Source organism: Scheffersomyces amazonensis (genome assembly GCF_036850825.1).
Source record: "Scheffersomyces amazonensis strain UFMG-HMD-26.3 chromosome Unknown RJT21scaffold_2, whole genome shotgun sequence".
NCBI lineage: Eukaryota > Fungi > Ascomycota > Pichiomycetes > Serinales > Debaryomycetaceae > Scheffersomyces > Scheffersomyces amazonensis.
Genome location: NW_027042742.1, coordinates 1,899,579 through 1,926,533, shown reverse-complemented (window position 1 = coordinate 1,926,533; position 26,955 = coordinate 1,899,579). Strand labels below are relative to the sequence as shown.

At 29.8% G+C, this 26,955-nt stretch overlaps 13 protein-coding genes and 2 non-coding genes across 15 annotated transcripts; 9 read left to right on the top strand and 6 right to left on the bottom strand. All coding sequences in view use genetic code 12, as the record gives it.

The window, feature by feature from the left end:
* Positions 1-55: 55 nt before the first annotated feature.
* Positions 56-129, top strand: RJT21DRAFT_t63. Its single transcript has one exon. It is a non-coding gene; the product is annotated as a tRNA-Ile (tRNA).
* Positions 130-148: 19 nt separating this feature from the next.
* On the top strand, positions 149-221 carry RJT21DRAFT_t64. Its single transcript has one exon. It is a non-coding gene; the product is annotated as a tRNA-Ala (tRNA).
* Positions 222-428: 207 nt separating this feature from the next.
* Positions 429-1,264, bottom strand: RJT21DRAFT_24336 (mitochondrial 37S ribosomal protein uS13m). The gene is made up of 2 exons (XM_064883853.1): positions 1,098-1,264; positions 429-1,011 (listed from the first exon to the last, which is right to left on the bottom strand). Exons 1-2 carry the CDS (start codon positions 1,146-1,148, stop codon positions 694-696), a joined length of 369 nt encoding a protein of 122 aa, XP_064739806.1. The 5' UTR covers positions 1,149-1,264; the 3' UTR covers positions 429-693.
* On the top strand, positions 1,265-2,991 carry RJT21DRAFT_24335 (uncharacterized protein). Its single transcript, XM_064883852.1, has one exon. The coding sequence runs from the start codon at positions 1,382-1,384 to the stop codon at positions 2,789-2,791; it is 1,410 nt and encodes a 469-aa protein (XP_064739805.1). The 5' UTR covers positions 1,265-1,381; the 3' UTR covers positions 2,792-2,991.
* A 200-nt stretch (positions 2,992-3,191) lies between these two features.
* RJT21DRAFT_129970 (uncharacterized protein) lies at positions 3,192-4,829 on the top strand (the record flags this gene model as incomplete). Its single annotated transcript, XM_064882986.1, has 2 exons — positions 3,192-4,608; positions 4,723-4,829. The coding sequence occupies 2 exons, from the start codon at positions 3,192-3,194 to the stop codon at positions 4,827-4,829; spliced, it is 1,524 nt and encodes a 507-aa protein (XP_064739804.1).
* Positions 4,830-5,122: 293 nt separating this feature from the next.
* On the top strand, positions 5,123-8,144 carry RJT21DRAFT_104021 (uncharacterized protein; the record flags this gene model as incomplete). Its single annotated transcript, XM_064879778.1, has 2 exons — positions 5,123-7,856; positions 8,013-8,144. The coding sequence occupies 2 exons, from the start codon at positions 5,123-5,125 to the stop codon at positions 8,114-8,116; spliced, it is 2,838 nt and encodes a 945-aa protein (XP_064739803.1). The 3' UTR covers positions 8,117-8,144.
* Positions 8,145-8,267: 123 nt separating this feature from the next.
* Positions 8,268-10,073, top strand: RJT21DRAFT_119190 (uncharacterized protein). Its single transcript, XM_064881305.1, is given in 2 exon segments — positions 8,268-8,519; positions 8,532-10,073. The coding sequence occupies 2 exon segments, from the start codon at positions 8,337-8,339 to the stop codon at positions 9,930-9,932; spliced, it is 1,584 nt and encodes a 527-aa protein (XP_064739802.1). The 5' UTR covers positions 8,268-8,336; the 3' UTR covers positions 9,933-10,073.
* Positions 10,025-13,391, bottom strand: RJT21DRAFT_119188 (uncharacterized protein). The gene has a single exon (XM_064881304.1). The coding sequence runs from the start codon at positions 12,969-12,971 to the stop codon at positions 10,194-10,196; it is 2,778 nt and encodes a 925-aa protein (XP_064739801.1). The 5' UTR covers positions 12,972-13,391; the 3' UTR covers positions 10,025-10,193.
* Positions 13,392-13,904: 513 nt separating this feature from the next.
* On the top strand, positions 13,905-15,109 carry TPM2 (tropomyosin). Its single transcript, XM_064881303.1, has 2 exons — positions 13,905-14,032; positions 14,320-15,109. Exons 1-2 carry the CDS (start codon positions 14,015-14,017, stop codon positions 14,785-14,787), a joined length of 486 nt encoding a protein of 161 aa, XP_064739800.1. The 5' UTR covers positions 13,905-14,014; the 3' UTR covers positions 14,788-15,109.
* Positions 15,110-15,139: 30 nt separating this feature from the next.
* Positions 15,140-16,913, top strand: RJT21DRAFT_119186 (uncharacterized protein). The gene has a single exon (XM_064881302.1). The coding sequence runs from the start codon at positions 15,414-15,416 to the stop codon at positions 16,737-16,739; it is 1,326 nt and encodes a 441-aa protein (XP_064739799.1). The 5' UTR covers positions 15,140-15,413; the 3' UTR covers positions 16,740-16,913.
* Positions 16,914-17,926: 1,013 nt separating this feature from the next.
* RJT21DRAFT_83183 (40S ribosomal protein uS14) lies at positions 17,927-18,097 on the bottom strand (the record flags this gene model as incomplete). Its single annotated transcript, XM_064885352.1, has 1 exon — positions 17,927-18,097. One exon carries the CDS (start codon positions 18,095-18,097, stop codon positions 17,927-17,929), a length of 171 nt encoding a protein of 56 aa, XP_064739798.1.
* A 796-nt stretch (positions 18,098-18,893) lies between these two features.
* On the top strand, positions 18,894-21,526 carry TSR1 (Tsr1p). Its single transcript, XM_064885692.1, has one exon. The coding sequence runs from the start codon at positions 19,045-19,047 to the stop codon at positions 21,403-21,405; it is 2,361 nt and encodes a 786-aa protein (XP_064739797.1). The 5' UTR covers positions 18,894-19,044; the 3' UTR covers positions 21,406-21,526.
* Positions 21,527-22,563, bottom strand: RJT21DRAFT_119182 (uncharacterized protein). Its single transcript, XM_064881301.1, has one exon. The coding sequence runs from the start codon at positions 22,493-22,495 to the stop codon at positions 21,764-21,766; it is 732 nt and encodes a 243-aa protein (XP_064739796.1). The 5' UTR covers positions 22,496-22,563; the 3' UTR covers positions 21,527-21,763.
* Positions 22,564-24,119: 1,556 nt separating this feature from the next.
* RJT21DRAFT_119181 (uncharacterized protein) lies at positions 24,120-26,312 on the bottom strand. Its single transcript, XM_064881300.1, has one exon. It carries the CDS (start codon positions 26,302-26,304, stop codon positions 24,379-24,381), a length of 1,926 nt encoding a protein of 641 aa, XP_064739795.1. The 5' UTR covers positions 26,305-26,312; the 3' UTR covers positions 24,120-24,378.
* A 144-nt stretch (positions 26,313-26,456) lies between these two features.
* Positions 26,457-26,953, bottom strand: RJT21DRAFT_119180 (uncharacterized protein). Its single transcript, XM_064881299.1, has 2 exons — positions 26,831-26,953; positions 26,457-26,768 (listed from the first exon to the last, which is right to left on the bottom strand). The coding sequence occupies exons 1-2, from the start codon at positions 26,920-26,922 to the stop codon at positions 26,555-26,557; spliced, it is 306 nt and encodes a 101-aa protein (XP_064739794.1). The 5' UTR covers positions 26,923-26,953; the 3' UTR covers positions 26,457-26,554.
* Between the last annotated feature and the right edge of the window lie 2 nt (positions 26,954-26,955).

Here is a 26,955-nt window from a genome sequence, read left to right as displayed (position 1 = left end):
GATCATGTGACTTGCGCGCTTTTCAAAATGCAGAAAAATTTCTCACTCATGAAAAGGTCCCTTGGCCCAGTTGGTTAAGGCGTGGTGCTAATAACGCCAAGATCAGCAGTTCGATCCTGCTAGGGACCATTTCTTCTAAAATTTCATAGGGCGTGTGGCGTAGTTGGTAGCGTGTTCGCTTAGCATGCGAAAGGTCTCCGGTTCGACTCCGGACTCGTCCATTTTTTTAATTTTTTGATAATGCTTATAACTATCAGTTGTTTGGCAATAAATTTAAGCAATTTTGAAGCAAATTGGATTAATTTTGGTTGAGTTATAAGGTTTTTTTTGAGTAGCTAATAAGGCTGAAAATTCTCGTTTAATTTAATCTTTTTTGAGCGAAAGCTGCTATTACTCTGAGCTATTTTCTTAAGATACGATATTATATGATTCATAGTTCGAAAACTTTAAGAGGAATATATTACTAGCAATTGAGCCATGTTGCAAAGGCACGCATACAGATCTAATGTCATTAATATTTATTCGTTTAAACTAAAGTTAGCTCTATATACAAGAAAGACATAGTTCTAATGGTCTCGCCTTTGAACTAAGAATAACATCCAAAGAGAATTGGAAAACTTAATATGCACTGATTTTGTTGAGGCTGAATCTATGATACAATGTGAACGGAAATGTTAGCAATAGAAGTAACTCTTAAATACGGAATCTTTCGAGCTTGTTCAACTTCTTGGCAGTATGAGCATTATTTCTAGTATTTTGACCATGTACTGGTAAACCAAGAGTATGTCTAGTACCAGCATAAGAACCAATATCTCTTTTCAATTTAATATCATTATTAACTTTTTGTTTTAATTGTCCTTCAACAAGCATTTGAGAAAGTTCTCTATTTAAATCCATAATTTGTGGTTCTTTTAATTGGTTCATTCTCATTTGAGGATATATACCAACTTTAGCACATAACATTTCTGCTTGTTTATATCCAAGCCCAAAGATAACTTTAGCTAATCCTATCTATAAAATGATGTTAGTATTAATTTCATCATCTATTAAAAATTCATAAATTAAATAAGTTATCAACCAACAAAATATATACATACACGAACAAGCGAATTATGCTTTACTGATTTACCAAAGACGTGAACACCCATGGTTATATAATTTAATGAATATTACGTTGATTGGTTATTTAACAACTATTTATTGGTAATTGAAATTTTTTTGATCGAAATTTTCTATGTCAGATATTTTACATGTTACCTCAAATTAACCTGTAATATCCTTAACCCTTGCAAAGTTGAAAAATGACTTCTATGATAGTGAGATCATCGTTGACATATACTGAATATATATATATATATATTAATAAATAGGTATAGATAGAATGAGTTTATTTATGCCTCATGGGTCTAACCCACAATCAGCACAATTTACATGTAATACTTGCGGGATAAGATTTGCATCGGCTGAATTACAAAGGCAACATATGAAGACAGAATGGCATAGATATAATTTAAAAAGAAGAGTAGCTGAATTACCTTCTATTTCTTCTGAAGTATTTGCTGAAAAAATTTTAAATCTGAAGCAAAACGAAGATGGTTATAATGAAAGTGAAGAAGATGAGTATGGATTTTATGTTCATAGAAGGAAAGTTAAACAATTATCTGACAATGCTCAGATTACTAAGAAATTATTAAAGCATCATGAAAAAGTTAGAGGTAGAAAGCACGAACAAATAATCCTTGGTAATTCTATTGCAAGAGCTGAAAGTCCAGCTGCTTCTTTAACTTCTGAATTTTCTCTGTTTTCATTAGGAGATCCAATTCATCATGAAATCGAATCTCTCGCAGAAACAGGTTCAGAAATTGTTTATACTACCGAGTCAGATGGTTACTATGATTCTGAAATTGAAGATGATGATAATGAATTAGAAACAGCTAGTTCTGATTCTGATGATGAATTAGAAGCTCTTCCTATTGATCATTGTTTTTTTTGTGGACAAAATAATGGAGAAATTGAAAATAATGTTAAGCATATGTTTAATAGGCATGGGTTATATATACCGGAAAGATCTTTTCTTACTAATATAGAAGGATTATTGACTTACATAAGTGAAGTAATTACTATTGATAATGAATGTTTGGTATGCGGTTTTGTGGGAAAGAATATGGAAAGTATAAGACAACATGTATATTCAAAAGGACATTGTAGAATACCATATGAAACTAAGCAAGAAAAATTAAGTATTGCTGAATTTTATACTTTTTATGATAATGATGATGATATTCAAATTAATAATTCTAAAAAAAGATCAAAATCCACAAAAGCTGTATCATTTGCAGCCGAATCAGAAGATATAGAAGATATAGAAGATGCTAGAGATGAAGAACTGGACGTAGAACTTGAAATTAACGATGAGGAAGAAGATAGCATAGATGACGATGATGATGACGATATAAATAATGGAGTTAATGATAATTATTCCTTAGTTCGATTAGATAGATCTGGAGTAGAATTAACTTTACCCACTGGATCTAAAATAGGTCATCGTTCGATGGCCAGATATTATCGTCAAAATATTATTTTAGCCCCTGAACTTAAAGAATCTCAAAAGACAGTGGCTATTGTAGATAGAAGATTCGCATCAGGCTTATCATACCATCAAATTACTAAAGAAGAAAGACAAATACGTAAATTAGAACAAAGAGTTAAAAACAATTACGAGAGGAAAGTCAAAGGAAGTCATATCAATCATCAAAAACACTTTAGAGATGAACTCTTAGGCCCTATGTAAGTATAATTAATTAATTAGTTAGTTAGTTAGTTAGTTAGTTAGTTTGGCCCCAAATATGAGGAGTGAGTCCGTCTGTCTTTTTTTTGCAATTTATTTGTGTGTCGCACGTCCTGTAATCAGGCATAGAAACTTATCGAAAATTCTTTGCAATAGATGAAAGGACCATATCTATTAAAAGATTAATAATCTGATATTATTGCTATAACTTACTAAATATTTCTACAGTCACTATAAATAAATATTCCTGGACGTTTGTAGATCAGATAAACATACAAAGCCAAATTTGAAGTTTTAAAGTTGTCTTTTAAGTGAAATTATCATTAAGATCGCAACATAAACACTATTAGTTGTTAATAATATAATAATAATACTATAAATATCATATGAATTCTCAAAGGTTATGGCTATAGAAACACACCTTTATGATATATTACAGGTGTATCCTTCGGCTACATTAGAAGAAATATCTAAATCCTATAAGAAATTAGCATTAAAATGTCATCCTGATAAGACTAATCGTGATCCTCAATTAACTGAACAATTTAAAGAATTAACTAGAGCTTATGAAGTACTTCGAGATGATAATTCAAGAAAATTATATGATGATTATGGAGAAGCAGGATTAGATAGTTCATTTCAACCACCTATTCCAACTCAAAATGTACAGTTTAGAAGAAATGTTCCAAATCCTCGAGCTCCATTTCCTAACCCCACAGATATATTCTCACAAGTATTTAATGATATTAATAGTATGTTTTCACAACAACCAGTATTTGATTTTGGACAATCATTTATGCAAGATACAAATAATGTAAATATGAAAAAAGTGGTACAACCAGCTGGATCTGCTTTGGACCAACAAGTATTCATATCAGGACAAGATATTCATCATACTTGTAATGTTGAATTAGGAGACTTATATTATGGGAAAACAATAAAATTAAGATTACCCAAAACTTGTAAATGTGAAAATTGTGATGGTTATGGAGGATTTAATCCTCGTACATGTAGAGTTTGTCAAGGTTCAGGAAGAGTAACTATAACTCATTATAATCAATTTTCTAGATTTAGAAGAACAGGATCATGTGAACCTTGTAATGGTACAGGAACATTTGTATCACCTAATGATAGATGTCAAGTATGTAATGGTCAAGGTTATATGAAAGATTCAAAGATTTTAAAAATTGAAGTTTTACCAGGAACTAAAGATGGTGATATTATAATATTAAAAGGTGAAGCAGATGAAGGAAGAAATATTATTCCTGGAGATGTTATTATTCATGTTAAAGAAGTTACACACCCATATTTGGTACGGAAATTTAATGATTTATATATGGAGCATACAATTGATTTACGAACTGCATTATTAGGAGGGGAAATATTTATACCAAATTTCTTAGAACCAAATCAAACTTTAAGAGTTTTTATTAATGTTCATGGATATAAGGATATAAATAATTCAATTCATCTGTCATTAAAATATGGTGAAGTTGTTGGAACCATAAATTCTGGTGATCCAAAGATTGTTAAAGGTTTAGGAATGCCAATTAATCATTTTATTAATCGTAATTCATATGTTCAAAATCCTATGGAAGATGATGTAGTTCGAAAAAAGAAATTAGATATTGATACATATAGAAAGGGTAATTTATTTATCAATTTTAAAGTGACATTACCTTCTATAAATGAGTTTGTAAATGGAGAACAAGATTTGGCAGCTTTAAATAATATTTTACCCATGTCTAGTTTATCAGAAACGTCTAATGCAAATTTAATTGGTGTAAAGGATTCTTATTTGGCTAACATATCATTCTCAAGTCCAAATAAGACAAATTCAGATATGGAAACCAATACTACGAATAACAGTAACATATATAATAATGAAAATTATGATCAGACTAATATTAATAATCCTGATTTGGAACCAAGAGGTAAGAAGAGAAGACCTAATGATTCTATGAATACAAATAATAGTTTCGCAGCAACAGGAGGAGGAGGAGGAGGAGGAGGAGGAGGAGGTCCAGAAATCTTGATTTAAGATATAAAACAAACTTTATGAATGATGCCCCATACTATAGCCAACAATTATGTATTATATCTAAGTATATAGTAACTAAATATTATACTTTATAGATGTTGATTGTACAAATTATACTAAAAATTATTACGTCCTACTAGCACCGTAGAAAAAATTAGGATTAAGGTGCGCCCCTCGTTTCGAGTAGATCAGGATGCACCAAAAACCTTGCCGGGAACTACAGTATATAAATACAAACAAACACGTAAAAAAGTCAAAAATTATCTATATTATTAGGAATTGATAAGACTAATATGAGTAGTCAAGATCATATATTGGATGCATCCATTATTAAGGATTTATCTAATCAAATTTATGAGAAACGTAAAGCTACAGCATTTCAAATTGAAAGTTTAATTAAACCAGCAGTTGCAAACATTGATAGTCAAACAATATATAAAATTATATTAGAATTAACTGAACTTACTAAAGATGGAACTACCAATACTAAAATGGGAGCCATTACTGCATTAGGAAGTGTTTCAATTGCATTAGGTACTCATTTTATAGCTTATTTTTTAGATGCAATTATAAAACCAATATTTTCAACTTTTAGAGATACTGATGGAAGAGTAAGATATTATGCTTGTGAATCTCTTTATAATATTGCAAAAATTGCTAGAGGAGAAATTTTATTATATTTTAATGAAGTATTTGATATATTATGTATATTAGTCACTGATACAGAATCAGCTGTTAAAAATGCAGCTGATATTCTTGATAGATTAGTTAAAGATATTGTAAGTTCAAAATCTACTGAATATGTATCAATATTACATCAAAGAGATAATTTAAGTGATATTAGATCTCATTTAGTTGATGCTGATGGAGTAGCTATTCAATTAAATCAAGTTCAAGATTCTGAAAAGGCATTTTCTTTACCAAAATTTTTACCAACTTTATTAGAAAGAATGTATACAATTGATCCATTTGCTAAAAAATTCTTAATTAGTTGGTTAGAATTATTTGATGCAATTCCTTCCTTGGAATTAATTACATTCTTACCAAATTTTTTAGAACCTTTAATTAAATTTATAAGAAATTCACCATCTGATGTAAGATTAGATACTGAAAATATATTAAATATATTCTTAAAGGAAATAAAGACAATTCATAAGGTTAAATTTATAGTTAAAAGAAATCAATTAATTAAGGAAAGAAAAAGAAAATCAACTTTAAAAACAGTACAAGAAGAAACTACTCCTAATAATGATCATGAAAAAGCAGAAATAACTGGATCAAATGAAGTGGATGATGATGAATCTATCAGATCAGAAAGTACAACTATAATTCATAAAGCTACCGAAGAAAGTGATGGAAAAACAGAAATTAATCGGGATGAAGAGAAACAAGAAGAAGAAGAAGAAGAAGAAGAGTATCTTAGTGGACAAGATATTTTTATTGATCACCAAAAATTAATTGATATTTTATTATCATTTTTAAGAACTTCAGATCGTAAAACTCATAATTATAAATGGAATGATTTATCAGGTGATTCTCATGATGTATATTTAGAAATTCAATTTATTGCTTTGAAATGGTTAGGTGAAATTTTAGAGATTTCACCTACTAGCTTTTTAAAATTCTTACCCGATTGTATAGCAATTAATTTGGAAAGTATAGCAATTGCTGATGAAAATAAGGATATAGATTTAAGAAATTCATTTCTTAATTTCAATTTATCATTGCAAGGATTTTTAATAAAATTAAATGGTGGTACAAATATAAATTCTGAAGATTTAACTACGGAAATTGATGAGAATTTAATTTATGGAATAAATAAAGATGTTTATGATGAATTTGTTGAAGCTCAATTACCTTCAATATTAGAATCAATTACTAATGAATTTTCAACCTCTCGCAATGAATTAGCTAGAATAACTTCATTAGAATGGTTAATATTTTTATATTCTAATTATGAGGATGGATTTTTCAACTTTATGGAAAATGGAGTTCATAAATTTGATTTAACTGATTTATTAAAATCATCAAAGGAAAATAGTAATGAAGTCATTTATAAAGTATTGCAATTGGCATCTAGAATTTCAGAATCTAATCAAGATTTATTCCGAGATTTTGTTATTAAATTAGTTGCATTTTTTGAACTGGAATCAAAGGATAGAGGAAGTACTCTGTCAGTATCTCGATCAAAAATTGAATTCATTATTAGGAAATTATGTTTAACATTGAATTCTGAAAAGATATTTAAAGCAATTTCAGAAGTTTTAATATCTGTTGATGATATTGAATTTTTGAATGGAATGATTGTTACTTTAAATAATATTTTATTAACTGCCCAAGAACTTGCAGCATTTAGAAAGAAATTAAAGAGTTTAGATTCTTATAAACCTGAAGATTGGTCACTTTTTTCAACATTATTCCAAAGTTGGTGTCATAATGCTCCAAGTGCATTATCATTATGTTTATTAATATCAAATTATGAATTATCTTACTTAATAATTAAAAATATATCTGAATTAGAAGTTACATTCCAATTATTAACTCAATTAGATGTTCTAGTTCAATTACTTGAATCACCAATATTTATGAAATTAAGATTACAATTATTAGAACCAGAAAGATACCCTTACTTGTATAAAACATTGTATGGTTTGTTAATGATTTTACCTCAATCTTCAACTTTTAATACACTTAAAAATAGATTAGGATCAGTAGCTCAAGTTAATAATACTAATATTTTAAGTCAACCTTTAGGTACAGCAATTTCACAATCAGTAGTTGCAACACCAAGTGGTACTAGTTCAGGAACTGGAGGAGCAGTTACTAATCAATTATCAATGAGAAAGAAAAAAATTTATGAAATGCTTGAAAAATTCACCAAAGTTCAAGATATTCATGAAGAAGTTATTATTGAAAAACGATTGCGAGAAACATCATATTTTAGAGAAACATCAAATGAAAATAGTAGTATTCATACAAATGCAACTAATAGTATAGCCTATAACAAGAATAATACTATTGGTGCTGGTAGTGGAGGGGTCAGTACTGGTATTGGTACCGGAAATGCTCCAACCGGAACTAATACTAATACTGGTACTTCTACTGGTGCTAGCACCAGTACTTCTACAAATAATAATACTACAAATGATCGTATAACTAGCCAAAGTTCATCATTTCCTCCAGAAAATTCTAATGGTAACTCCAAAAAGGATTATTTCTCGAACAATGATGATAATAAAATAATTAGTAAACGATCAAGTAATAGTAGAATAGGAATTAATAGGTAAATAGATTTTAATCCCCTCCCCTTCCCATAATAAAATTTCCTTTCTTTATCTATTTACAGTTTTTTATTGCGTAACCAACAAAAAGTTTTTTGATAGTTTAAAGTGTAAAATTTATCCAACCCTGTTTTAAAGAAATTTGTTTACGTTTTATGGAATCAATCGATTTTTACAAGTTAGATCGAAATCTGATTATCATAAATTAAATTCACATTAGCACCCAATGTCTACTAGTGATAGTATGAGGAAGTCTATTCAGGCTCAGGTGGACAAGCAACGTGCAGCTGAAGCATTGAGGATTGCCACTCATGGTAACCAGCATTTACATCACCAACAGCATCTCCATAGTCAAGGCACCGAAGATCATCATCACCATCACCATCAGCAATTGCTCTTACAGCAGCAGCAACAACAACAACAACAACAACAACAACAACATCCTCAACAACAACAACATCCTCAACAACATCCTCAACAACAACAACAACAACTGCAGCAACATCCTCAACAACAACATCCTCAACAGCAGCAACAGCTGCAACCGCAACAACATCCTCAACCAGATCAATATTTGGGTCACCAGTTAAAACAAGGTGCATATGATTTAACTGAGTTTGATTTGAAGTCCAGAGATTCAAAGTATCGTCGATGGACACCAAAAATGGATCAATTTTTAATCAAATTACTTTCTGATGTTGTTCATAGTTATCCTAAAGGTGCAGAGGCTGAAATGACTAAAAAAGCTTGGGCTTATGTATGTGGACAATTAAGAAATGCTAATCCTGAGACGGTTTATTCTACTTATACAAAATATTCTGTCCAACAACATTTATCCAATGTTAATCATCATAGATATAAAATTTGGTTTGTATTAATGCTTCATCAAAAAAATAATCCTAATACTTCTGGATATTCTTATAGATGGAATCCTGATTTGGGAAGATTTCAAATTCTTGATAATTCAACTGGTTCATTAATACTTGAGGATCGTCAAGTAAAATCATTATTATACAGTGAATCATTATCATTACCATCATTATCGGCCTTTAATAAAGGTAATTTAATAATTAATGATTTCTTCTTAAGTGATAATCTTAAATATATGTCTGTTTATCATAATGAAGTTCTACCTTTATTAATAAGATTAGACAGTCGATATGCTGAAGGTTTAGGAGATATATATAATGAAATTCCTCGATTTGATTATCATGAAGCAAATCATGAATATTTTAAACCATTATTATCAAGTGGTCGTAGATTTAAATATCAACATCAAGATCCATCACCAAAACAAAAAAAGAGATCACATTCTGATACAGCAAACTCAGACATTTCATTACCATTTTCAAAAGGATTATCATCTATAGGTACAGATGTAACTGATGGTGAAGTTGGACCATCAGGTCCGGGAGGTCCAGAAGATGAATCAGTTGATCCAGCTCTTAAGAGAAATAGAACTCTTCAAGAAGCTGCTGGTACAGGACTCGATTTTGAACATGAATTAGAACGTGCTGCTATTGCTGCTATAAATTCTCCTGCAGTTACTAATGGACGTGATCAAACTCCTTTCTATATAAAAGATCGTAAATGGTTTAATAAACTTATAAATCTACATGATTCTGGTCATATAGGATCTGAAGAAGTATTATCAGTTTGTGAAGGGGTTAGAGATGGTAAAATACCCTTATTTATGTTAAATGTTTTGGATCAAAATTATTATCCAACGAGAAGTAATAATAGCATAACCGAAGATCTATCGGATGAAGAAATTGCAAAGAGGATAAGAGTATTTTTATTACCAATGGTATTCAATACTTAATTAATTGATAGTCTTGGTTGTCATCTCCTGTGTTATATGTTACTTTTCAACTGTTTTATTTGTAATTTTACTGTGCTTTTAGTTCTTACATCTATTATTATTATTATTATTATTATTATTATTATTATTATTATTATTATTTTCATTAACATTATTATTACTTTACAGTATTGTTCTTGTTTTCTATAGTTTGTAATTATATTCATCGATAAAATGGTCGGTATGTAATTCTAGATACTACCCTAATCTATAATGGCACTACTATTTATGAATACGTTTATCTATAGGATGATTCCTAGTTGATAATGTAGGATTGTTTAATTCTTTAGCATGAGAACTTGAACCAGAAGAACTTATCATTGATCTTGTTGAATTACTATCATTTCGTCCTATGACTATAGTAGGAACCTTTCCAGGAGAACTTTTACCATAAGATGATGAAAGACCATTTTCATTAATTGTATCCAATTCACTTTCAGGTTTAATTGAATGAGCATAATCAGTAGGTGATACTTCTGATATTGATCCATGTAAAGATTTAATATCATAAACTGCCAATGAATTCTGTAAAGTATGAGCAGAAGTAGAAATTTGTGGTCCAGGAGTAATTTTTATTTGATGTTGTTGACGAGTAGTAGAGGTAGTACCAGAATTGTCAATCCCAGAAATGATAATTGGTAAAATGGTTTCAGTTTTGACTCTCTTTGAAGATTCTTGTTTATCATCGTCTTGAATTATTGAGGATAATTCACTTGATAAGTCCTCTAGATGTTGGAATACAGAAGTATTACTTGTAGAGTAAGATTTTCTTTTTGATGATGATTGAGCTTCTTTTGTTGAAGATGAAGATTTATCACTTGGAGTGTCTTGTTGTTCTTGTATTTGTTGGGTCTTTTCAGTCTTTTGTGGTGGTTGAGATGGTTTTAATGATGGATGATTATCTTCACCAGAAGAAAAAGTGGTAACTGATCTATTGATTGGCCTTAATTGATATACTTTTGAATTAAATAAAGTATTCTCTAATTCGTTCTTCAACTTTGTATTATACTTTTGTTGATAGGATTTATTAAAATCATTAATATATAATGATTCAACTGAAGCTTTCTTTGTAATCTTAGGTGAGGTTTCCAGATGAAATTTATAAGGATCTAAAGTACTTGAATTACCTGTTTTTATACTCTTATGATCATAAGAAGTTTCATTATTTATTCCTGCTGATCTTAAAGGTGATTCAAAATCAATACTTCCAAATAAATCAGAAGCATAACTAATTTGTGGTGATGGAAGTAATCCCGAAATCAAAGATGCATTTTGTTGCATTAATTCATCAGTATTAATAGATTCTCGTGAATGAGTTCCATTAGAACTATTATCATCTTCTAAACCGGGATCTCTATTAATATCTCTACCTGAACCTTGACCATATCCATTACTACTTGATGAATATGAAAAACTAGAACTATATCTAGAAGATGTCGTCTCATCATCAATTAAATCGTGGAACCCTGCATTATTAAGTCTATATTGAATTTTTGCAGCCACTGTTCTTCGCATTAAAATCTCAAATAGTATTTTAACATTGATTTGTTTAATTTCCTTTTCATTCAACAAATTTATATCATTAGGAAACATTTCTTCAAACTTAGGGACTCTTCTAAGTTTATTGGCAAATACAGCATCTTTATATTTTTGATAGACGATTTCTTTGAATTTAATATTACTATAATTCCGACTATGACTAATTACATTAGGAGACTTTAATGGTTGTGAAATAGTCTTTGAAGAAACTTTAATTGGTTGGAAATTGTTATTTTGATCTATATCGAATATTTCGTGCACCGAGTTTAATTTAGGATGAACTCTAATAACATTATGATAATTATATAATTGCATTCTTTTGGGTATTAATTCTCTTACTATTTCATTAGCATTACAACTAATGAGGAATTTTTGTAATTGTGCATTAGTTTGGAAATCTGGAGTGGATTTTTGACGTCCATTAGGTATTGAAGTATATTTTAAAGATGTCTTCCTTTTAACTGGGAAAATAAATCTTAAAGCAGAATCTTTCTTCTTTCTTTTTTGATTTTCAATTGATTCATTTTCTTCTTCTACATCTTTATTCAATACGGTCTTTAGTCTACTCTTTATTCGATTTCTATTTCTTAAACTTGCAGATCTTGAAACCACAGAGTTAGATCTTTTCAATGCAGAATCATCAACTATAGTTACTACTGGAGGAGTTTGTAACCTTACTCCTCTACTTGGTGCAATTATCCTACCTTTCTGAAAATTTCTTTCAATTTCAAAATATGAAGAACTATGCATTTTTGATTCTCCAAATATATCTTCACTTGATCTTCTTTCACCGCTAGTTCTTTCAGCACTATTATTTTGGGAACTTCTGGAACTACCGTAGATAACTCCGAAGGGGTTGGCTTGTCTATTTAATCTAGAATCATTTGGTGGTACAAGAAAATTATTTGAATTACTCTCGGGGTAGGGTTGCCTAGGTATACGCTGATTAGGCTGATTAGGTTGAAGATTTTGATGATTCTGAATATACTGAGGATTTTGAGGATTCTGTATATTCTGAATATATTGACTATGCTGAGGATTCCGAGGGTTCTGAAGATCTTGAATATTCTGAGTATTCAGAGGATTAATATACTGAGGATTTTGTGGATTCTGAATATGCTGAGGTATAGGCTGATGGGATAATCGAGGTTGAAGGGAGGGAGTACCAAGTGGACTAGGGATATTTGGATTATGAAGCTGTTGTGGCTGATGATATTGATGCTGAGTTTGGCTAGGAGGAGCTTGATTTGGAATTTGACTATACTGCTGTCGTTGTTGTATCTGTTGTATTGATGGTTGGTTATATGTATATTCATTCAGTCCTGCAGTACTGTTAGATCTAACTGGAACTATATTATATGGATAAGTTGGTATCAATGAATGACTAGAAGATGAAAATTCATTCTGTGCTGTTGTATAAGATGTAGTTGCTTCAGGTGATATATCAACTAGAGCAGACATCTTGGTGTCTCTAGATGTCTAGTGACTTTAATAAATGAGTAAAGAACCACTCTGACTATTTTTAAATATAATTGGAGACTTGATTTAGTCTTCTAATAAAAGAATATTGATTAAGATATTGAAGAGGGCTAATGATAGTTATATTAATAATATGAATTAAAAGTAATTTATAAATAGGCGATAAATAAAGATTCCTCAAATATAAAATCTCTTTAAGTGAAAATTATTATATTGTAATGAAATTACTCAAATTAATACTATATAATTTGATTTAAAGTTTTAATTCCAGGTGTACTAACAGCTCCATGCAGCCGAGCTTGAGTAGATCAAGGAGAGATAATTAGCGAAATCATAGGAGAGTGTAGGCTATAGATTACAGTTAGAATGTAGATGGCTGGCTAATTGGCTGAGAAAAACAATGTATATCATTGTTCCTAATCGGGTAATGTTATTTTGTGTTTAGATGCAAAAATAGAAAGCTTACCTGCAGTTCGATTTGATTTGATTAGTATGGATATTCTATAGTTACCCATACAATTTTGATGTTAAGATGTTAATTAACACGCAAAGAATATATCAGATTAAGTTTGATTGAATTAAGATTTGAATTAATTTTTAATGATATAAAGGGACTCCTATGAGCCCAAATGAAATTATTGGAACTCAAATGAATGAATTAAAGTTAAAGGGCGATTATAAGCATAATTGCAAGCACAATTTTTGAGGTGAGTTATATTGAGTTGATGCGAATTACTGTACAACGAGTTATACTCACAAAACTGTTTAAAATATATTATCGGTATTATCAACCTGTCATATTATCTATTTCAATAATTTAATTAATCTTTATAAACATAAGACCAATCCTGCACACAGCCTCTAATTTTGACGATTTTCCAATACATTTTTTTTTATTTATATTTTATTTTTGTTTAGGACTGAGGGAGTGGGATCAACAAAACTAAATATTTACAACACGTACTTCTTCTTTACAACCAATTCGAACCAATTGGAACCGATTTTCTACAACATCGACATCAATCATGGATAAGCTTAAGGAAGTATGTATAGATATCTTATAAGTCATTCCCAATGTGAATGGGTTGATAAAATTCAATTGATATATTGGATCCCTTATATTTTGATTGTTTGGCCGTCAGTGAGGCTGTATGGGCCCTATTGGTCACCCTAAAAATTTCGCCCCTGTCGGAAGTATTAATTCTATCAAAAGATATACATAAATTAAGTAAAGAAACAATTGAATAGATTTAATTAATCCAATTGATCGATTGATCATTATATCACATTAATTAATTGACAAGATATACTAACAAATTAATTAATTTAGAAAATTAACAACTTGAAGTTGGATGCTGAAAAATGGCAAGAAAAGTCTGATGATTTAGCTACTAAGATTAAAGAATTAGAACAAGAAAACTTAGATAAAGATCATCAAATTCAAGCTTTAACTAGAAAGAATCAAGTTTTAGAAGAACAAGTTGAAAAATTAGAAACTGATTTAGGTACTGTAAAGCAAACTGCCGATGAATCTCATTCTTTAAAGACTACCAATGAAAATTACTCTAAAAAGAATCAAGTCTTAGAAGAAGAATTAGAAGAAGCTGATAAGAATTTAAAGGAAACTACTGCTAAATTAAGAGAAACTGATATTAAGGCTGAACAATTAGAAAGAAAAGTCACTTCATTAGAGGCCGAAAAGGATGACTGGGAAAAGAAATTCGAAGAATTAAGTGCCAAGTATGATTCTGCTAAGGCTGAATTAGATGAAATCAGTCAACAATTAGAAGCTATCTAAGTTTAATTAACTATTTAGTTTTGTCAACCCTGGGTTTGTGAGTTGGGAAAGAAAAAGAGTAATTAATACAATGAATTAAAGATTAATGAATCAAATCGTATTTTATCGCCCTATTACGATTATATACGTATTTATCTATAAATAATTTTATACCTAACTATTTAGAAGTATAGCAAAAGTTGTTTATTTTCTTTATTTAAACTACTTTTATACTTTAACTAAATATAATAATTTATATATATAATATCTTATCAGTTATTTTACATCTCTCATTCTATGATGAAAATATTTAAAAGCAACTATATATAGAACAAAAGATAAGCAACAGATAGCACTTCCATCTAAGGTAATTGCTAATGACGGTTATGGTACTTTTTTTTTTATTTTATGTGGTAGTACATTGTCTTTACTTGACTTTTTTGCCTTTGTCTGTATAGGGGCTTGATTTTGTGTAGTGTGTAGTAAGCTATTTTTTTTCTGGTCCATCTATAAAAATTTATACTTTAGGCATATTAACTCAATTATAATAATAACACATGGAATAGTATAAATATACGTGTGTGTTTCGTGATAATTTCAATAATTACGAGACATATTCAGTTAATATTAAAACCAACTTGGCAGGAATGGCATTATTGGAATCGTTTAGAAAACGATTTACCAATAATCTCGAATCTCATCAAATTGATGATGATTATACCTTGCCAAGCCGTCATAATGCATCTAGTACTTCAATAAGTTTAAATGGTAGTAGTAATGGAACCAATGGTACTCATAGAAACAATAACAATGATGGTACTAATGATATTTCATATAATGGTCGAGGACAATTTGATCCTGATGAAACAGTTCCATCTTATGAAACTTCACAATATTTACACCAACATCAATATGGACTGCATCATCTTCATCAACAACCTCATTCAATTCCTCCCTCCACTCATATATCAAGGAATTCTTCATTAGTATCAACTGATATAGTCTTTGGAGATGCTCATTATTCAGCAATTCCATTACCTCCATCTTTAACAGCATCACTACCATTATCTTCACCACCATCTATTCCACCACCTCCACCACCTCCAGCACAACATTTAGCACCTCCTATACCGACAAGTTCATCAGCCATTGTGGCAAATTCAAGAAAAAATGAATATAAAAAATCTTCATTAAAACAATTAGGATTAAAATTTCTTAATGCAAGACAACATTTTGCTCTTGCTTTATCAAGAGATGTATCATTATTACCTCCATTAATTGGTTTAGTTCAATCATGGAAAAGATTATTTGATAATAAACCACCAGTTATAGATGAGAATCAAGAATTAGTTAAATCATTAACTAGTGCTAGAGTAAGTGAACATTTCTTAACTGGATTATGGTGTATTGTTGCAGCATATTTATCATATTCTGTATTAGATGGATTAATTATTCGATGGATTGTTATTTATCTGACTCCAGCTGCCATTGTAAGGGTATTATCTATGTCTGCTATAATCATGACAGCTGAACAATATCTAGTATCTTCATTTTCAGCAAATGGTTATAAATATGGCCTTCATATTTGGATCTTAATAAGTTGTTGCTTAACCCTCGCTTACATTGTTCAGAATTTTGTCACTTCAAATATAGAATTGAAAAAATCAAATTCTTCATCAACATCACAATCTCATTTATCAAATTCTGGTTCGATACCTCAAGATTCTAATACAATTCCTTCTCAAACAGGTTCAAGCTCGACCTCAACATCTTCATCTACATCAGCAACAGTATCATATACTAATGGTTCAGTAGATTACAAGGCAAGAGCTCGTTTCTTTGATTTCTATAACATTGTAGTATTTGCTGTTGTTCCTGTTGGATTAGCAAGTTTTATAACTATGATTGGATTATTGAGATCATTATTAATTTTACGGATCGATATAGACGAGAGTTTCTCAGGTCATCTCTGAGTTAATGATTCTCATTGATCTTGTTCATACCAAATTTTATTTCTATTTACTCTTCGGATCCGAGGATCCTCTTTTGTTGTAATTCTAAATAGTTTTACACACTAATTAATTTTAATATTTGGGTTGATTGTTTTATAGGAATAGACATCTTTGCATTATTTTTGAATTTCGCAGCCCTTTAAAAAGTAAGCAAATACAAAGAATTTTAACATGAGCTAAAAAATTTTACTATTAAGATTAGACAGTCACAGTAGACAATGGCCTACTAGTTGTACCCGAATCATTATTTAAACTTTCACTTCTAATATCCATTTATGAATGTACTTTCATTGGAATTTTAATATGCTAATATAGTACATCCGGGTAAAAATTCCTGTAGGCAGGCTCTCGGTTTGCAGCAGTATAAAAAAAGGGAAGTTTTGAAAAGTTTTAACAAATTCCACCTGCTTTCCTTTTTCCTTTCCTTAATCAAAAAGTATTAAATTTTAGGGAATATTTGCCACGACGAGATAATGTAAATTGTCAAGTTATACTCGTTGCCATTTAAAATATAATTTTGAACATTCCCGAGATTGAGCTTATCTCCCTGTTAGGAAGTTTGATTTCCGTTTTGGGTCTCTTCAGTGAGGCGATGGATTTTGAATGTCGATATTATGGGATACATATTGTAGAATTTGTAGTTAGTTTATAATTGAACTGTTATTATTATTATTATTATTATTATTATTATTATTATTATTATCATTGATCTGTTTGTCCGTCTCATCGGAACATATTGAGCTATCTGTAATGAGCTAGGTCTAGTAATATCTGCGGAATGACGCTTTGTGGTATTACTTCCCAAAGATCAAGGTAAATAAAAAGTTGCATTTCAATAACTTGATTACTACTATTACTAGAGACTATTCTCAGAGAATTCAGGACAATAACTATTAAATTTTACAAATTCAAATACATAGTTTTAAAATATATATTAAGTCATATAAAATAACTTAGATTTTGGATGTAATTATTTATACCACGATGAAAAAGGATTATATATATGAAAATGATGTATATTCACAATCTCTTATGATTATTTATAAATGAATTTTATAAAGCTGTGTTATTTTTCTTTTGATTTATGGTAACCATTAATTAATATTAAAATACAATTTATTGCTTGAAATAATTATATTACAATCTTCTTAACGGAACTTGTTGAAACCAATGTCAGCAGCTTTTTCTCTGAAACATTGACGACATAAGTCAATACCGTACTTTCTGATTAAACCAGAGTGGGAAGAACAAAGACGACATTGTCTTGAACCTTTACCGAACTTTCTTGGGTGGGAGAACCAAACACTTTCGTGAGCCATATTGCTAAAAAGAATTAAAGTTAGTAATTTGTTTCGGATTAACATCAAGAGAATGTATCCAGTTGGATTTGTGAACGTAGAATAGTGTCATTTGCTATTAAGGTTGAAAGTTCAAAATTTATAGAATTTCATTGATCCTTATTTATCGCATACAACAAACATGATAAACGTTGAATATTTCAAATTAACATATGCATTATGAACTATAACTATATTTGTAATAAATGGTGGTTGGTTAATGGAACTTTTTTTTAATCGGAGGAACATGTTGATTAGTTTTCTCTTATTTCATTTTGATCCCAAAACTTTCTTGTTCAATATATATAATCATATTGATTAATTAACAAAATGTTTAATTCATTCTTTCATCGATCTCAATACAGTGATAATTATTGTTATATATTAAATCTCTTATTCGTGATGAATGATGTCTATGTTTCACTTATTCTTGATTATCATAGTTAAACTTCAATTTAGAACTTCCTAATAACTATCCAACACTATATGACACTTATTCCAACAATCATACTCTCTATATGAACATATTATTACATACAATTATCTATAACTTCGTTTAATGTATGCTAACAAAAGGATTACAATACAACTTAACAGTTTGATATTTTTGTATTTGGTAGAATTTTTTTCAGACCTCCCTCTGTCGCTCCCTTGAGCATACTCACAGTCTGCATGGAGTTAACTATGTGTGTTTGGATGTTTCGCACCATTTTTGCTTAGTTAATTAATAGTATCCTGCACTTCATTTTCAATGCTTAGGTCAAAAACCCTAAGAGAATACACGTGTTAATACCACTCAATAAGGATGATCACAGGCACGTGAGAAACAAAAATAAATTTTAGCAATATCTCATCTCATTGAAATATTATGATTTTATATAGTTAATGATTAAATATTCAAATTAATTAAATATATTATAGAATTAACCATGGCAAAAGGTGGTCATTCACATAGATCGACCTTGAAAAACGACCATAAGCCATTTAAATCAAAACATGCTACCAAAGGTCAATTAAAAAATTTATATAAAGGTAAAGTTGAAAAATCCAATGGATCATCTACTAATGCTACTAAATCATTAAATAAGTTAGAAAGAAAGAATTTGGCAAAACAATTAAAGGAAAATAAGATCTTAGAATCCAAATTAGCTAGAAAATTATTTGAAGGATCTCTGGGAATAGAAAAAGTCGTAACTATTATTGCCTTAACCAATGATATATCACCAGTTGATATTGCCAATAAATTATTTAATTCAATAAATGAAGTAGAGGGTATTGAAGATAAAAAGAATATTATTGATTTCCAATATCCATCTGTTAATAATGTTAATGTGGGAAGATTCAAATCAAACATTAAAGTCATTATTCCTGATCAAGATAATTATCTTAAAGTATTAGATGCTGCAAAAGTATCTGATTTTATAGTATTTGGAATTTCTGCAGCTAAAGAAGTTGAAAAAGAATATGGTGAACAATTATTAAGAAGTTTAATTGCACAAGGTATCTCATCTGTTATTGGTGTTTTACCTAATGTCGTAAGTTCTTATCCAAAGAGAAACTTACAATTGGACATTAGACAATCTTTACAATCATTCTTTACTCATTTCTTCCCCAATGATGAAAAATTATTTGCATTAGAAGCAGAATCAGAAAACTTGAATTGTTTAAGAACTATATGCCAAAAGTTTCCTAAATCTATAACATGGAGAGATTCAAGAGGTTGGTTAATCGCAGATCATGCAACTTGGGTAGAATCTGAATCTGAACCAGGAAATGGTGAATTAATTGTAGAAGGTACTGCAAGAGGAACTGGTTTTAATGCTAACAGATTAGTTCATATTCCAGGTTATGGTGATTTCCAAATTAATAAAATTGAACAATTACCAAAATCAAGTCGTCGTGGCGTTGATATTGATATCGATATAAAAAGTTATGTTCCTGATGAATCTCAAGAATCATTAGAAGAATTGAATCCTGAAGAAATTGAAATGGAGGAAGATAACGAAGATATTTATAATGATTATGATAATGATGACGATTTCGGTATTAGAATGGATGGAAAAACTTATTTTGATGATGAAGGTTCAAAAAAACCATTAAAAACCAAAAGATTACCAAGAGGTACTTCTGAATATCAAGGAAGATGGTTTGTTGATGATGTACTCGAAAATGCTTCTGATTTAGAAAGTGAAGAAGAAGAAGAAGATATTCAAATTGAAGATGAAGATAACAATGGTGTTAGATTTGCAGAAACTAATACTGAATATGCTCCTACTGAATTTGGTGAAGATTCAGAAATGCATGTTGATTTACCACCTGAAGAAGAAGAGAAACAATTACGTAAGTTCCGTGAATTGGCTAAGGCTGACTTAGAATTCCCTGATGAAATTGAAATTCACCCTCATGAATCCGCCAAGGAAAGATTAAGTTCTTTCAGAGGTATTAAATCCTTAGCAAATTGTGATTGGGATTATGATGAAGAACATATAGAACGTCCATCTATTTGGAACAGATTATTAAGAATTTCCAATTATAAAGCTACCAGAAATAGAATCAATAAAGAACATATTAAAAATACCCAAATCACCCTTGGGAACAAAATCAGAATACATATTAAATGTCCTAATTTAATATTAGAAAAATTTAATCCTCAAAGAGAACCTTTCCCAATTTATGAATTATTACAACATGAACATCAATTATCTGTATGTAACTTTTCATTTGAAAATTGGGAAGATTATGAAGAACCAATTCAATCAAGAGATACAATGATTGTTCAATATGGTCCAAGACGTCAAGTCATTAGACCAACATTTAATCAAAATAGTAATAATCCAAATAATGTTCACAAGTTTGAAAATTTTACCCATCCAGGTTTATCAACAATTGCTACTGCCATTGCACCAGTTTTATTCAACAATGCTCCAGTAATTTATTTTAAACCTAGTGAAACTGAAGGTGCCTTAGAATTTATTGGTCAAGGAACATTCTTGAACTGTGATCATACTAGAGTTATGGCTCAAAGAAGTGTATTAACTGGTCATCCAGTTAAGATTCATAAAAGAGTTGTTACTGTTCGTTACATGTTCTTTAATGCGGAAGATATTAATTGGTTCAAAGCTGTTCCTTTATTTACTAAATCTGGTAGAACTGGGTTCATTAAAGAAAGTCTTGGTACACATGGTTATTTCAAGGCTAATTTCGATGGTAAATTGACATCTCAAGATACTGTTGCCATGAGTCTTTACAAGAGAGTCTGGCCAGAAATTTCAAACTCATGGACTGATTAAGTAAAATTTTCGAAGAAAAGCCACCACCACAATTATTGCATTATAATACAACACATAGCATCTATAGCATTAAATATACTTTTTTAGATAGCGATAATCATATTCGATTATAAAATTTGGGAGTTTAAAACTTTAATATATATTAATAATTAAGAAAACACGATATAATGATAAAGTTACAGGAGATATTTTGTAAAACTCACAGAAATGGAACTTTTTCCTTTTTTGAAATAGCTATGTACTATTAAGAAAATAAAGATAAAAAACGACATTAACAAAATAAAAGATGAATTAGAAAAATGCAAAACGTAAACGAATAAAATGCTGAAATTGGGATACAAATAGGAACTTAAAACAATTAAAGTAATAAACCAGCAGCTAAGGCGGCAAGACCGGCAAAGGAACCTTGAGCAATGGCACCAGCGGCAGCAGCACCTGAAGAAATAGTAGCAATACTAGTAGTTGTTTCCTTAGCAGAAGTAGATGTTTCAAGAGTAGTTGAGTTAGTGTAGAAAGTTTCAACAGATGAAGATGCAGTAGTACTTGGAGCGGCACTAGTTGATGAAGAACCACCAATAACAGCAGTAAGAGAAATTGGAATGGCACCTTCTGGGGAAGCAGAAAGGTTTCTAACAACAGCTAAACTTTGCTTAGAGTAGTTGTATGGATCGGAGATGTTACCTAATGCATAGAAACCACCAGTAGAACCATCTAAAGCTAAGAAACCATTTTCAAAAGTAACACCAGTACCATTAACAATAACAGATACTTGTACAACACCGAAGTCTTGGTTTTCAGAATAAATGTTTTCGTAAACACCAAAGAATTGGTTAAATGCTGGTTGAACTTCCCAGAATAAAGTACCGGAAGTGGTATTGTAAACGAATGGGATGGTTGGGGTAGTTCCTAAGTAGCCACCATCGGTACCAACGAAAACATAATTGATACCGGCACCTTCATGAGGAGCAGAAATACCTGAGCCATTAATAGATTGGTCATCAGAAACGACATATAAACTAACGTTTTGTAATTCAGCAACGGCTTTAGAGGCTAATAAAGCGAGGGAAGTAATAGCAGTGAAGGCTTTCATTGTAGAAGGTTTAAATGACTAAAGCGAAAGAATTGTTTTTATGAACTAGGATATTATTGGATGATTAATATTAGAGAAATACAAGTAAAATTAAAATCAAGAGACTGATAGCACCGTATTTATATTAAATGGGTCAGGGTACAATTTCCTTTAAAGCATCCAATTTTGCAGTGGAGATAATTTTTATTGTGCCTGACGGTATAATTACATTACGACATGTGCCATTCGGGTCGTAAATAATATTGTTAATAATATTTTCTTAAAAGCAAGTTATAATCGATACCACCACAACTAATATGCCGCTTTTTTAATTGATGCGAAAGAGGTAAACATGCCATTTGTGGAGTTATGCAAAATATTCTATATTTAGCAACTTAATTTGGAAATTTTGCGTAAAATTTCGGTAACAGAAGCAAAAAGTGCGAGGACGCATGTCATTTCAATTACTAATAATTACTTATTTTTTAAAATGGTTCATTATTGAGCTCGTTTTAGTAAATCCCTCTATATTTAGCTGCATATAATTAATGTTTTGGGAAAAAGAAAATATGGAAAGGTTGGACAAAGAGGAGAATTCACCTTTTAAGGAATAATGCTATGCATAAGATCTAAAGTGCGTAAAAATGCCTTTATAAAGGGGTAAAAACATAATGATGTAATCCGTTTCTTACTTTTTTTCTTGTCTCCCCGGAATTTGTAATTAAATCCGTTCCGATAATTCATTAATATTGACCAATTATACAGATATGAATATAAGAAGTTGATTAGAAGAAAGATTATTTAAGGAAACAAGAGAAAAGCATTTGAATCGCCCTGAAATGCTATTCAGAAAAATATGTATTAGTTTTCAAAAATGGTCTTCTTGACAAGGCATAAAAATGTTAATCTTAAGGGTAATTATGCTTCTGAGAACATTATAAAATCGACCCACGCTTAACCTAATTTAAAAATAACTGGAGGTGAGAATGAAAATAAGAAACAAGAAAGCCTATCTTCATTCTTAAGTTGCAGAATAGTATAAGCCAACGGTGAATATTTTTTGATTGGGCTTAGGTCTTTGTTTCGCAGCCGCTCAGTAGTTTTATGGAAACCACGGCTTCGCTATATCCATTATCAGTTTATATAGTTTAATGTCTTTAGTTCAGTACTTCATATATAGTTAACTCACTCACATAAGCTAACTTCATGACGATTTTGAATTTATTTGTCACACATTCGAGCGAATTTTCACATGAACTAAATTTAATTGGTGACATATAATATTTAAAATATGATTTTCTGTATCAATATGGATCCGAGGCGCATAAAGCATTACTATGGAAATGTACCACATATTTCAAGTTGCTTATGCTCTAATTATACTTAAAGACAGTTCAAAACAATAAGCCATTGTTCGTTAGAGGTAACTACTCCCACAGTACTTTTGATTTGCTACAATACATGTATTAAAGTTGTCAGATCAATCTAAAGGCTTTAAAGTGACAACCTAAAAATTTGCTCCATTATAAAGAACCTGTTGTAAATTTCTTCTCAAAAATGACAAGCAATTACGTATTTTCAAATTTTTACAATGGCGAACGTAACGTTGTAACCCGAATATACGAAGGTCACAAAAAAATATTGATGCGCATACCTTTTTGGGAAAAACAAAGCGAATGTTTACATTAAAAGCCAGCTGCAAAAATTTCTATTAATAATTTACATTGCTTTGTACATTTGTTTTTATTTTTAATTAATGCGTTAAATTAACTAAAATTAATATATTAAAATGTTGACATGGTATCTCATCGATTGATGTCTAAATAACTATTCTATTTTAGAGATTATGCAGAGTTTTCAGAGATATTTTTGGAAGTAAATTCCCCTTGATAACGTTAAATATTTTATTCGCTAGCCTTGTATTGAATAAATCTTCCAAGATTCATCAATGTCTCATTTCCTTTGACTTTTAATGTAGGATACTTATTTTTATCTACCTTTTTAGTGAATTCTCTGAATTTCTGTTCGATAATTTTCAATCTTGCAAGATAATTCTTTTGAACAAAAATTTCATTATCGTAATCATAATCTTTATCTCCAAATATATCAAAAATTAAATTAATACTTTCATTGACAATGTCAATAATTATACCTTGATTGGTAGCACTCTTATATTCTCCGCCTATGAATAATTCTGTACTACCCAATAAGAATTCAGAAATTTTAAATGTTTTCTCAGAATTGCCAATTACTGGAGCCAAATTACCAAGTAGACCAACAGTTGCTAGTAAAAATTCCCAATCTTCATTAGTACTTTCATCTTTCTTTGTTATTATTAATTCTCCTTTTGTTAATAATTCATCAATCATACCGTCTTGAATTTTAGTTTGCACTTGTGGTCCAAGTGCCTTACTTACACTCCAAAATACATTTAAACAATTCTTTTGTAAGTTGACATCAGAAGCTTTAGAACTAACTGCACTAGCAATGTCCCATAATTGTAAACTCTTTTCATACCATTCAACCGGTAATTCTTCATTACTAAGCATTAACCATGATAAATTATTGAGACTAACTAATAATTTCTCAATAAATGATAAAATAAAATCATTAGTTAATTCAAATTTAATTAATTCTATTATACTTGGATATATTTTATCAAGTAATATTTCAATTAAACCATGAGATAAATGAATTTGTTCTTCAATATTTTCTTCATTAATTGATAAATATTCAATAATAGATGTTACTAAATCAAGAGATACTTCTAATGATGATAAGTCTACTTTTAATTGTTTTTTCAAATCTTGATCTTTACTTAAATCAGTTTCTATAATATTACCATCACCCTTTTGGATTGGTTGAGAATTATCTGGTTCTTGAATTGTTTTTAATTTTGTTTTTAAATCTTCAATGTCTATACCAACAATCAAATTAAATATAGTAGATAATAATTCTTGACTTAATTCATGTTTTTTATTAGTTGGTTGACCAATAACTTCAAGTAAATTAAATTTGATACCAATTAAATATACTTTTGTTAATCTATTAAATGAACCATTCTTTTCAAGGAATTGAGAAATTGAATCCAAATTAAATTCTGGAATATTATTAATTTGTTGAATAAAATCTATAGATTCAGTTGATAAGTCATATATGAATTCCAATAAAGCATTATACATTGCAATTGAAAACTTGAATTGAGTTTGAGTTAATAATTTAATAACTAATTTAGAAACAGGATCGATTTTTTCAAATACAGCTTCCGATAAATCTTCTGAACCATCACTTAAAGCTACAATTAAAGATAATATATTTTCAGTAAAGTCATATAATAATTGAATCTTTGATTTATCATGATGCTTTTTATTAGCTGCATTATGAGGGTTCTCAATTAAATATTCAAATGATTTTTCAATTTTTCCTAAAGAAGCTTCAATACTTGTCCATATTCCTGATCTCCAATAATATTTAAGAACATCATAACCTTCTTCAATTCCTAAATTTCTTAATAATCCAAATGATTCAACCACTATTTCATCATTTGAATCATTTAAACATTGTTCCATAATTATACTAATTAATTTTTCTTTTAATAATAATTTTCTCATACGTTCATCTTCACATAAAATAGTGATTGCTCCTAAAGCCATAGTTCTATCATTAGGAATTGTTGACTGCAATTTATTTAATAAAGGTAAGATCTTAGATTGTCTAGTGGATTCATCCTTTTTAGAATCATCTCCAGTGCTCTTACCAGCTTTTGGTTTCGAGCCAATGGGATTTAATCTCGATCTATTATTCTTCTTACTTCTCTTAAGTTTTCCCATATCTACTTACTATGTTTAATTAGTAGGGTTGAAATTTTTTTGTAGTATTATATAATTTTTTTTTTGGTTATATGCCTGGAGATGGACATCACTGCCGCAGTAGTTAGTGCTCTAGGAGGATAACTTGACAACCATCGAAACTACATACTGGGGACTACCCTTCAAAATAAAGTCAATAAATTTATTGATATAGACTATGTACATGAATTATATATTCTATTAGATGATAGATTGTGAATTATTAACTCCATTATTCTTCAGAGTCAGTACTGATTCCTTTTTCTTTTCGTATTTTTGCCCATGCTACACTATTTTTCATTTCTTGCTGTTTGGCAGCTTCATCCTCGAGATTTAATGCTATTCTAATTTGATTCTTAACATCTTGAATACTTTCAGGTATATTATCATCGACATTAGGTATATCAATATCTTGTCTTAAAGCACCATTTTCTCGCAATTTTTCACTAATTATTAGTTAGTATGATTAAATCTTCAACAAATCTTTCACAATAATAATACAACTTACATAATAAGTGGTTTCCAGAAATTCTGTCCACAATACCAACTTACACCACAAGCCAAAATGACCGTGAATGCATTAAAAGTCTTAGACAGCATCGTATAGTGTTGTTAGACTGTCATGAATAATGT